Below are 12,016 nucleotides of genomic sequence, written 5' to 3'. Positions count from 1 at the left end.
GAAGGGGCAGAGTTAACTGGGAACTCTTTGGTACCATCTGTTCGTGAGTTGAATCTGGCATCATCAACTCTCCGGATTCTTAATAGAACCCAGTTTAAAATGACCATGAAGTTGGTAGCCAAAGTCAATGTTCAAATGTTTATAAATTCCAGGGTTGCATCCTGTTTCCAAGTATTGCTCCAGAGGCTGGCGATGTGAAAAGAACTTGGTACATTTTGTGATTGCAAAGCATAGTCAGAACTGTATTGCAGCCTCTTCATTCTTCATTTTATGGATGAGTTTTTTGCTTACATGTGTGTATATGTACTACGTATGTTTCTTTTGAATGTGGAATAAAGAAGAAGGCTTCAGATCCCCTGGAATGGGAGTTACAAATGTTTGTGAGCTATCATGTGGATGTTGGGAATCAAAACTCAGGGAAACTCAGGGCAGCTAGTGCTGTTAACTCCAATCCCCTTTTCTTTATGGCCAAATAAAATGCCATTATGTATATCTACCACATTTTCTTTATCTAGGCACCTTTTCGTAGATATCTAGGCTGGTTCTTACAATGTGTTTGTTTACTACTATGTACAGTGCAGCAATAATACATATGTGCAGGTAATTTATGGTAGGATAAAACTTCTTTGGGTATGTACTCAGGAATGGTGTAGCTGGTGACACAGACAAATTAAGTTCAATCCAAAACTGAGTTACTTCTCTCTTCTATATAATCCCTTTCATTTTCTAACCAACTCATTTTCAGTAACTACAGACGCAACAAGTCTAAAATTCACATTTCTTTCTTTTGGATTACTATCACGACGAAGGGCACCAGCATCTATATAACCACTCAAGGGTAGAATTGGAAACCATCCTGTTATTGCAGCCTGTTACACTCGCTACATCCATTTTTGTTATTCTTGCCTTCTAAATGGATCTGTGGTCTCTCTCTTTTGCATCTACACTTCATTAACCCAGTTCAGGAAAATTTTATTGGTCACTTGGATGCTAGTGATAGAGGTAGCTCCTAGCTTACTACCTGCAATCTTCCACCTGCAATTCTGAACAAAAAAAAAAAAAAGTACTCTGCTTGAATTCCTGTTACTATTTGTTTTTCGTTGGGATAAGACAGAACTACCTAAGAATGTACTTTTGTGAACTGGTCTTAAATACAATTTTTTTTTTCTGGCTTCCATACATTGCTCTGTTATCTTCCGTGGCATTGCTCCTAGAGTTTTTGTTTTCTTACCCTCTGTGCTTTTGTCCTCATTGTTTTTTGTTTGTTTTTAATTTTTGCTTGTTTTATTTATTTTATTTATTTTTTTAAGACAGGGTTTCTCTGTGTAGCCCTGACTCTTATGGAACTCACTTTGTAGACTGGGCTGGCCTTAAACTCAGATTTGCCTGCCTCCCACCTCCCAAGTGCTGGTATTAAAGGTGTGTGCCACCACCACCCAGCTCTCTGCACTCTTTCTTATACCTGTAATGCCCTTCCACTACCTGCATAGTTATTAAAATCAACTAATGGTTAATTATTTGTCTTAAAACCTCAGATCAGAGGCTGGAGAGATGGCTCAGAGGTTATAGAGCATTGGCTGTTCTTCCAAAGGTCCTGAGTTCAATTTCCAGCAACCACATGGTGACTCACAACCATCTATAATGACATCTGGTGTTGTCTTCTGGTGTGCAGGTGTACATGGAGGCAGAACATTGTGTACATAACAAATAAATAAATAAGTAAATAAATGAATGAATGAATGAATGAATGCAGCAACAGCAGCAAAAACCCCTCAGATCAAGTGTCACCTTTTCAAAGTGTCTTATGTAACAAAGCTGAGTTGATTAGTTCTCTGAAACATTTCCACAATACTTTGTGTATTGTTTGCCTCACCATAGCACATCTTTTCTAACTCCTGATTTCTTTGACTCTCACACTTGATTACATATCTTTTAATTTTCTAAGTTAGAATATAGTGTTTTATTATAGCATTTCATACTACATATACTCCATTATATTTTATTCTTCCCCAATGCCTTCCTGTTCTCCTCTTGCTGATCCCTTCTTGACAAATAACCTCTTTTGCTTTTATGCCATCTGTATACCTTTACAAATATACCACACATACATATCATCTTCCTCTTTAGAAGCTTTTTTTCTCTTCTCATGGTCTTGGTTATAATTATACACACATTTAGAATCAGCATATAAAAAAAGTGGTATTTGAGTCTGACTTATTTTGGTGAACATAATGATCTTTAGTTGCAGTTTTTCCAGCAAATGACAAAGTTGTACTTTCCTTATCTGTTTACTTGTTGGACATGTATGTTTAGATCTCTATATATTTGTGAGTAGTGCTGTAGTTAACATGGATGTGCAAGTATCTTTGTGACATACTGATTTACCTTTTTTGGATATGTACTTAAGAGTGGGATAGCTGGGTTATATGGTAATTCCATCTTTACTGTTTTTGTTTTGTTTTGATATACTAAATTCTCTGTGGATACATAGAGTGGAATTCCTGGATCACTATATATATGGTAATTTTAATTTTCAGATTAATTTTGTTTGACAACTTGATATATGTATATATTGTTTTCTAATCAGAACTCTTTCTTGCAAAGTTTTATCTCCCTCCCATCCCCATCACCATGGCCAGCTCTTCCTGACCAGTCCTTTTCCAGATCTATGTATTCTTGGGAGAGGGACTTGAGACTGGTTTCCATGGTAGCTAAACCAAATTTACGTTCCTACCAGTGGTGAATAAGTACCTCTTTTCCTAGACTACACACACGTCATGAAGCCAACAGTTAATGCCAGCAGGGCCAGATTGTCTTTTCTTACCAAGTGAGCTCACATTCTACGCATTGAGCTTTTGTATCTGCTTTAAATAGCTGTTTATTTGGTGAGTTAGTACTTTATAATATTCAAAATTCAATGTGATAGTTGGCTCTGAAAGCCAACTATCAGCCCCAGGCTGATCAAGAGAAAGCAAATTATATTTATTCCTTGTTTTCTGTAAGAATCCTGGGAGTGTTTTGACCACTATACATACTTGCATACAAGCGCTGCTTTTTATTTTTGTGTGTTTGTTTTAAGGACTCACTTTTAGGGAACATCTCATTTACTAATGAGATATCTCATTACTGATAATGAATGCTATACTGATAACTTGCTATTTTGATGTAAAAAAATCTGTATGTTAGGAACTGCTCTCATTTTTCATAATGGAATGCCATTGTTTCTATTCTCAATTGTCCTCTCTCCACATCTAGCTCAAGACTGCAGTGCAGATGAAGACAACTTCCTTGTGCCCATAGCGGTGGGAGCAGCCCTGGCAGGAGTACTTATTCTAGCGTTGCTGGCTTATTTTATTGGTCTCAAGCACCACCATACTATATATGAGCAATTTTAGAACCTGAAATCTCATTGATTATATTACAAAGTAGATTAAAATAACAAGGGTTTCTTGCCTGTCAGTTGTATGAAACACTTTGTTCCTTAGAACAGACACCTTGGAACTTTCATTCCTAAATCACTCCCAGTGTTTTGAGATCAGTCTTTCATAAAACAAAACAAAAAATGTGTTAAGCTTAAAATGCAGACTGGCTTTAAAAAAGAAAAAGGAAAAACATATATATGCAATGTTTTAAGGTCTGTCCTAAGAAGCTTTGGCCAAATTGGGATCCTAATCTAAGATGCCTTAAACTTATTAACATGACAGTTATAAAAAAATATATATATGGAGTTGTACTCTACTGGAATTAATAAACACTGCTTCACCACTGGTGTTCTGTTTCAATGTGTAACAGCTGTCCTGATTAAACTCATCACTAGTATACCTTTGCATATACTTCATGGATTAAAATGCCCATCAGAAATGTTCTGATAGAGAGTTCTCAGGGCCATCCACATTTTTTATAAAATCTCAAGAGAAACCAGAGGGGTTTTGTTTTGTTTGTTCATTTGTTTGAGACAGGGATTCTCTGTGTAGCTCTGGCTGTCCTGGAACTCACTTTGTAGACCGAGCTGACCTCGAACTCTCAGAGATTCACCTGCTTTTGCCTCCTGAGTTTTGGGATTAAGACATGTGCCAACACTGCCTGGCTAAGTACTACTTTATTTATATATATATTTTTTTTAGTTACTACTGTCACTGGTGCCTTTGAGTTCAAGATAAATATGAAATTAGATTCTCAAATTTGTAATTTTTCCCTAGGTTAGGAACAGGCTCAGGAAGCTATAACAGAGCTCAAACTGGCATCTTAATTAGAAGGGTTTTGTGTGTGGGGGGGTTATGAATCAAGTATTTTCTGTAGTCCTGGCAGGTCTGGTACTTGCTATGTAGTCTAGGCTTGCTTCAAACTTACGGAGATCTACTTTCCTAGGTTTGACTAATGCAAAGTTCACAGGCATGTTTTACCATGCCCAACCTGGGTTTTTTAAGAAAATGTTTCTTTTTCGGCAGTATAGACCGAAATGTTTCAAACATTTAACCACTTGCCTTGTTTGCTGCTTTGGATGCCTGATTAGCACTGAAAGATAGAAGATTCTATGAACTAACTAGGACAGATTGTGTTGTGTTCTCTACCTCATCTTGTTGTTCTCTGGAGCATTAAAATCCATTTAGTGTTGTCATCACACTGATACTTACGAAATGTAAACTAACAGCAATCTCAGAAGGGAGGCAATGAAGCACAACAGCTATGCTCTTCTCTAAGACAGCCACTGTGGGGCACAGAGCTGAAAGTGGTGTTTAGAAAGAGGCTGTGTTGGCCTTCAAATTAGTTAGCTAGTCCAGATTGAAACATTTTCATGGTAAAAGTGAAGTGTTCATGGAATATATAAATAAATCAAAAGATTTAACAGATGAGACTGTGTTCACTCTGAAATAATCATTGATTCATTTTAATGTGTATATTGGGTTGTTTGGAGTTTCTGTCAAGTACTAATTAATAGCACAAATGTGTTTAGGTACCCAGCTGTCTGTTAGGGAGCTCTCTGTAAAACAGAGAGCTTTTTGTAGTCCACCAAAAAAAGGCTAATTATGTTTTCAGAATCGTAACAATGTTTCTGTGAATGACAAAAATGTAAGAAGAGGAAATCTCAGAGGATATATGCAGGCTGTTGATGGATTACAGATAACACAAAACATTATAATTTATTCATTGCTTAGTCTTGTACTGAAAAGACCTTAGAGATTATTTACTCTTAAGTCCAGAGTTGTGTGGAAAGGAACATGACTTTACTGGTATAACATGTCCAGTAGCAATGAGACCATTAGTATTTAGATTAAAATCTCAATAAAATTTAATCACTCAATAGACTGATTAAAACTTGAACTTCTGAGTCCAAAGGTGGGCTCTTTGAGTTGTCCTTTGTTTTGCCTCAGTCATTTTGTAACATCTACTAAGACACACCTGGTATGGTTACTGTCAAAACCCAAGCTTTTTTGGATCATAAATATAGGTGTAAAAGGGAAGGGAATGAGTAATTGTGGATCATTTGCTGTGGGTCAGATACTTTAAAATGTATTTAATCCTCAAGTACCTTATAATGTAGGTGTTAGTGGAAGGAAGTGAGGCTGAGCTTAAATAACTTGACAAATTCCCTAAATTAGGTAGTACTTGAAAGAGTCTGATTTCCAGTTCAGTTATGTCTTAAGTCAAAGCTTAGTATCTGTCCATATTGCTTATGCAGTGGTCTGGTGATTCCATGGGATGGACTTACATGGCTTAGATACTGCTGTTTTTCAACATGGCCATCAGTTAGTTGAAAAGAATTACTTGTAACCTGTGAGCTTACTTAATGCCCGTGTTAAAATCTTAACAGGAGAGATTGCTAAGAGTATTTGTTGATCGTGCATAGGACCTGGGTTTGATTCCCAGCAACCATATGGTAGCTAACATCCACCTTTAGCTGATACCCTCTTCTGGCCTCCTTGGCCACTGAACACATGGTATACAGACATACACGTGGGGAAAACACCCACATAAGATACACATAAATTAATCTTTAAAAAGTTATAGCACATTATTTTGATCCTTTCTTTTGCTTGTATAGAATTTCTTTTTCCAAATGTGCTTTGTATGGAACCTAGGAGCCTTTGGCATGCTAGGCGAGCACTCAAAAAGCACTGAGCTAGATCCCCACTCCCAGTTAACATTTTAAAACTAGGTGTGACCAAGGAGAAAGAAAATGAGGAGATGCACAGGCAGTTATTTCCTTAAGGTCATCAGGCAACTTTGAATAAGTTAATATAACTTGTATAAACTTAATTCTGATTTTGAACCCTTTCCCATTTTCCCTTTTCTTTTTGTACTGAGAGCATTGGTAATTTTACATAAAATGTTAAGAAATGATGATCGGTTGCTATGAAATGTTTGGATAAATATGAGAAAATAAGAGTAATGCTCCAAAAAAATTAGCATGTATCCAACACTCGCAATGCTTCTTGTTTGCTTCTTTCTGTCTCATTGCATTCTTTACTAATTTCCTTTCTTTGCTATTTGTCTGTTCTTTTCTAACAGCTGAAGAATGTGCCGCTGACTCTGACCTCAACTTTCTTATTCCTGTTGCAGTGGGTGTGGCTTTGGGATTCCTTATAATTGCTGTGTTTATATCTTACATGATTGGAAGAAGGAAAAGTCGTACTGGTTATCAGTCTGTATAATAAAATCAATCTAGTGCTTCCATTGGCTAAAAGACAAGAATCACTGTGCAATAATAGGATTTACAGACTGAGTTCAGTGAGTTGCAAGCTGGCTTGGGCATGAGTAGAACTTTAAAAATGTGTTAGGACCAGTCTTTTTTCCCTTCATTTTCTTCTCCATTTGTTAAGGTATAATTGAAAGAAAACTTAAAACTTCAACTGTCTTTTTAAGGTAAATAATTTTAAACATCTGGATCCAATTTTGAAAATATTTTTACTGAAGTATAATTTTATATGTTGCAGTTGTATTTTGCTACTTTAATGTTATTTGCAAAATCAAACATTATAGAGAGTTTCACTTGCTTTCCAAAATAAATTTGAAAACAAGGAGTTCAATTTCTTTGATGATGAATCAAAAATTTGGCTCATAATAAGAATGACTTTCTTCACCTTCTAATGAGAATTATTTAAATCTCTGTAATTTTGTTACTTTAAAAAGGGGTCTGGAATATACCCAGTGGCACTACATGCACATGTGAAGTTCTGGGTTCCACCCTCAAAACTGCAAAAATGCACTCAACAGAAAATTCTGCCAATTTCTCCATTACTGTTACAGTTACTATATTTTAACAAGGATTTTTTTTGGCTTACGCAGTTTGGAATGTATTGATTATATCAAACCTGACATTTCTACTGCAAGATGAAGCAATGCTGTCAGCATTTTTTGTTTGTTTGTTTTTGTAAGGTCTTGATTTAGAATGGGCTATGTTTTCTTTTAAAGGCTATAATTTAGAGTTGCTTCCCAGCTTAACTTGTTCAGAAAGTCAATTCATCCTGTACTAACAAAAGAAAAAATCTTCTGTATACTTTCTTTGCTTCAGTGAGTTCAAGTTGATATTTCAAATGCATTGACTTCTTCCTCTCACAGTAGCCAGTGCTAACTGTGAAATCTAGTGGACCCTGACAGTGTGGCTGCCTAACCAAAGCTTGCCTGGGATGATCTTATAAATGTTTTGCTATTCATTCAGACGTATCCCTTTGGGAGCCACTATGTTTGCTGGATTCGTTAGCTGCTGAGTTACTTTGGAAGTTTAAAGCTGTACATGTTTAGGTCCTAAATGCCAGCTTTGTATACCTGATACCAGCACGAGGCAGATGTTGATTTCTCTCTAGCTATTTTTTTTCTCTACTAAAAACAGAAGAGTCCAAAGATCTGCTTTCACTTCAGAGACCTTGTTTAAGCCTAAAATATTGATCTTAAGTGCAAGTCATTGGCTCTCAACCTGTGCATCATGACCCTTTCAACAAACCTCTGTTGCCAGGTGCACTGGCACACGCGTGAATTCCCAGCACTTAGGGAGGCAGATGCAGGCGGATCTCTGTGAGTTCAAGGCTACCTTGGTCTGCAAAGTGAGTCCAGGCTATACAGAGAAATCCTGTCTCGAAAAACTAAAAAACCAAACCTCTGTCTCCAAAAACATTTACATTATAGTCCATGACAGTAGTAAAATGACAGTTATGACGTAGCAAGAAAGCAGTTTTTTAGTAGGGATCACCACAACATGAGGGTTGCAGCATTAAGGTTGAGAACCCCTGGTCTAAGTGATGTTAGTTTGGTAGTAGATCTCAGGGTCAAGTCCCAATCTACCTCAGCACACTGCAGCTGCTCACCACTGTGCTGCTGCTGTGAACTGATGCCAGGATATTTTCTCATTAACTACAGTTATGAAATCCTGTTTAAAAGAAAGCAGGTTTGCCAAGATGCTTCCCTACTCTCTTCTCTATGTCCAGTTCAAAAGCAGAAACACCGAACTGGTTAGAATGCCGGGTTACTAAGTCTCTCTCCTTTAACAGAGGCAAGTGCTCCACTTGCTCTACTGTATACACCATGGCTTTTGACAAGACATCTTCCAAAGGCCTTTGCTTGTTTGTTATTTAGCAAAAGTCATTTAGCCAAATTGCTGGTACTATAAAGAACAGTGGCTTCTTTTCAATATGTATTTTGGATATCATCTAGAAGCCTAATTAATTAAATGGAATTTTTGGCTTGCTAAGCATATGACTTGAATATTCAGATAGGTTCCAAAAGGATGGTTTTATTCAAAACCTTTTTACTTTTTGAGCAGGAAATGAATGTAACTAATTCTTCATTAGGTGTCATGTCTTTATCTTAGATAATTAGCAGACATGCATTAAAAAGCAAAATAATAGGTTAAAAAAACTGTTTCAACTCCAGTCAAATATAGGAAGTTCAAAGTCTGCGAACCAAATTGAGTGTTCAGTTAACTTTTCTCTGTGAGTTCATGTTATACCAATATAACAGTGGATCACACTAAGACTTTGAACGCGTGAATAGTGAACCGTTTTCCACCAGAGCCTCATTGGGGTAACTGATGCCTGCTGTTCTTTCAAGTGTTGGATATGTTCATTGAAGGAACTAATGGACCCTGGGAAAATAAAGTATACTGTGGTATTCTTGTTTGATGTCACATATGTGATTTTAGTTTGCTACCTTAAAGCTAATAAAGATAATAATTCCATGCCACCATGGATAACTTCATTTTTATTCTGTGTTCACAGCCTTAAAAGCTTAGATTGATTTTTATCTGTAAATCCTGCTCTTTGGATGTGTCAGCAGGAATCCATGATCTCAAAGGTCTGAAACTTGACTCAAATCCCATTGTAAGGAAGATATTAGAGCCTTCAAATATGAGTGCCTACATATTCGAGAAAATACCCACACCCAAATGTATACATCAAGAACTTTAAGCATTTTTTTTTTGGCACAAGGTTTATCTGTGTAATAGCCCCAGCTGTCCTGGAACTCTCTCTGAGGTCCAGGATGGCCTTGAACTCATAGAGGGAGGTCTGCCTGCTTCTGCCTCCCAAGTGCATTAAAGAAATGCACCACCACAATCAGGATCAACTCTTAAGAACTTAAATAAATGTACTTACATGTTTTTAAGTACCAATGACCTGTGCTCATTACTGAAGTTCATTCTTACCAACAGATACTTTCCAACAAATGTAGGGGAGGAGCTGAAAGCTCCCTTAAATTCCTTGCAACCCTTCTGCCTGCTCACTTGGTAGATGACTAGGTTAAATTATGCATAAGTATACTCCTTATTTACATAAATTCAGATATTTTGGTGGGAGAACGAATTTAGCATAGACTCTCATTTGTTCTTAAATGTTAGCACTTCATTGATTGCTACAGGTTTTATGCCCTGTTTTTTTTTTCTGAATCATGATCTCACATAACCCAGGCTGGGATTTTGAACTCCTGAGCTCCTGCTTGTGCCTCCTGGGTACTGATGTTATAGACAGCACTGCCACCTGCAGCTTTACTTGGGAAAAATGGTTCTACACAGTATTTCTGGGACTGGTTGGGAAAAGGGGGTGTCTCAATAGAATATTTCTTGTTTCAGCTCCTTTACTGAATATATTTCACAATTCAAGACCTTAAGCAAGAAAAGTGTTCTATGTATGTTGCCTGTAAGGGTTCCTTTGGATCCAAGTAAACTTGAAAGATCATCTTTTAAGTTGAATGTATGTAATCCCTGAAAGCTACTATTTTCTTTAGAAATCTGAGAAAATATTTCCTCTTTTCTATTACTTTTCTATTTATTTTTAGGGCACTGTAAATTTGGATCACTTTGTTTCAAGAGATATACAATGAATAACAAATTTTGATACACAACACTTTGTTTTTTATTTGTTTATGTATTTTTGAGACAGGGCTTCTCTGCATAACCCTGGCTATCCTGGAACTTGCTTTGTAGACCACGCTGGCCTCGAATTCACATAGATCCATTTGCTTCTGTCTGTGCTGGGATCAAAGGCCTGCACCACCACTGCTGAAATGGAAATGGTGGCAGGGAAGTCAACTGCTTCCCCCCCCCAAAAAAAATGCATTTTTAATAACAAACAACTAGTTTCTTTTCTCAATACAAGGTCTCATTATGTAGCTCAGGCTGGCCTCGATTTTCAGAGATGCTCCTTGCTCCTACCTCCCCAGTGCTGAGGTAGCAGCACCATCACCTGATAGTAAGTCTAGTTTCAATGAACAGCTCCAATGCCAAATTCTTGACACACATTATGTCATTCAGGACAGTAATTCTGAGGTTGCATATTATCATTCCCAGTTTATAGAGATGAGGTCACTGAAGCATTTAAGTTAGTGGCTAAGCTGACTTCTGAGCTCAGCTTTGGTTGCCTCCATAGTGCACACCATTTAGCATATTCTGTCCTTCTAAGAAACAGCAGGCTTACAAGGCATTTGTCCTATATTAGTTACAGAAACCTGACTTTTGTGCCCTACCAGCATGCCTATAATCAATCCATAAATGTTCTTTGCTGTGCCTTTTGAAAGTACAGTGATGGGTTTCAGTGTGCCTTATTACTGATGTTAGGCTTTGGGTGCTTAACATGAAAACATGAAATTGGATGTGTAGGTAGATGAGTTGGGAGTAGAAACATGATAAAAATGTATGGAAAGAGCCAGTTTCGTGCTTCCTCAAGATCCAGCTATACCACTGCTAGGTATATACCCAAAGTTTGCTCAAGTACACAAAAGGGATATTTGCTCAACCATGTCTGTAGCAGCATTATTTGTAATAGCCAGAACCTGGAAACAACCCAGATATCCATCAACGGAGGAATGGGTACAGAAATTGTGGTATTTTTACACAATGGAATACTACTCAGCAATCAAAAAGGAGGAAATCATGAAATTTGCAGGCAAATGGTGGGATCTAGAAAAGATCATCCTGAGAGAAATATCCCAGAAGGAGAAAGACAAACACGGTATATACTCACTTATATAGACCTATAAGATATGATAAACATAATGAAATCTATACACCTAAAAAAGATAATCAAGAGAGCGGACATGGGGTAAGATGATCAATCCTCGTTTAGAAAGACAGATGGGATGCGCATTGAACATATGACAGGAGTCTACTGAGCGCATTTGAAAGACTCTAACTAGCAGTGTTTTCAAAGCAAAGACTCATGACCAAACCTTTGGCAGAGTACAGGGAATCATAAGAAAGAAGGGGAGTTAGTCTGATGAGGAAAGGATAGGAACTCCACAAGGACCAAATATATCTGGGCACAGGGTCTTTTCTGAGACTGACATTCAACCAAGGACCATGTATGAATGTAACCTAGAACCTCTGCTCAGATGTAGCCTGTGGTAGCTCAGTAACCAATTGGTTTCCCATAGTGAGGGGAACAAGGACTATTTCTAACAGGAACTCAATGACTGGCTCTTTGGCCTCCCCACCCCCCAAGGGAGAAGCAGTCCTGTTAGGCCACAGAGGAGAGCTTTGCAGCCAGTCCTGAAGATACCTGATAAAACAGGATCAGATGAATGGGGAGGA

At 37.5% G+C, this 12,016-nt stretch overlaps 1 protein-coding gene across 3 annotated transcripts in view; it reads left to right on the top strand.

The window, feature by feature from the left end:
* Positions 1 to 12,016, top strand: part of Lamp2 (lysosomal associated membrane protein 2) — a 123,076-nt gene that overhangs the window by 41,958 nt on the left and 69,102 nt on the right. Inside the window, exon 9 of one of the 3 annotated variants that reach the window (XM_055612149.1) lies at positions 6,511 to 6,668. The exons of 1 other annotated variant lie outside the window; for it this stretch is intronic. In XM_055612149.1, the coding sequence (XP_055468124.1) occupies positions 6,511 to 6,653 (143 nt within the window). In that variant the 3' untranslated portion in view covers positions 6,654 to 6,668. Of the gene's footprint in view, positions 1 to 3,255; positions 3,766 to 6,510; positions 6,669 to 12,016 lie in introns of those variants that run through there. One more of the 3 variants, XM_055612151.1, reaches the window with a different exon arrangement.

Source organism: Psammomys obesus, unplaced genomic scaffold, assembly GCF_907164565.1.
Source record: "Psammomys obesus unplaced genomic scaffold, mPsaObe1.curated_primary_1811, whole genome shotgun sequence".
NCBI lineage: Eukaryota > Metazoa > Chordata > Mammalia > Rodentia > Muridae > Psammomys > Psammomys obesus.
This window is presented reverse-complemented; position numbering and strand designations above follow the sequence as displayed.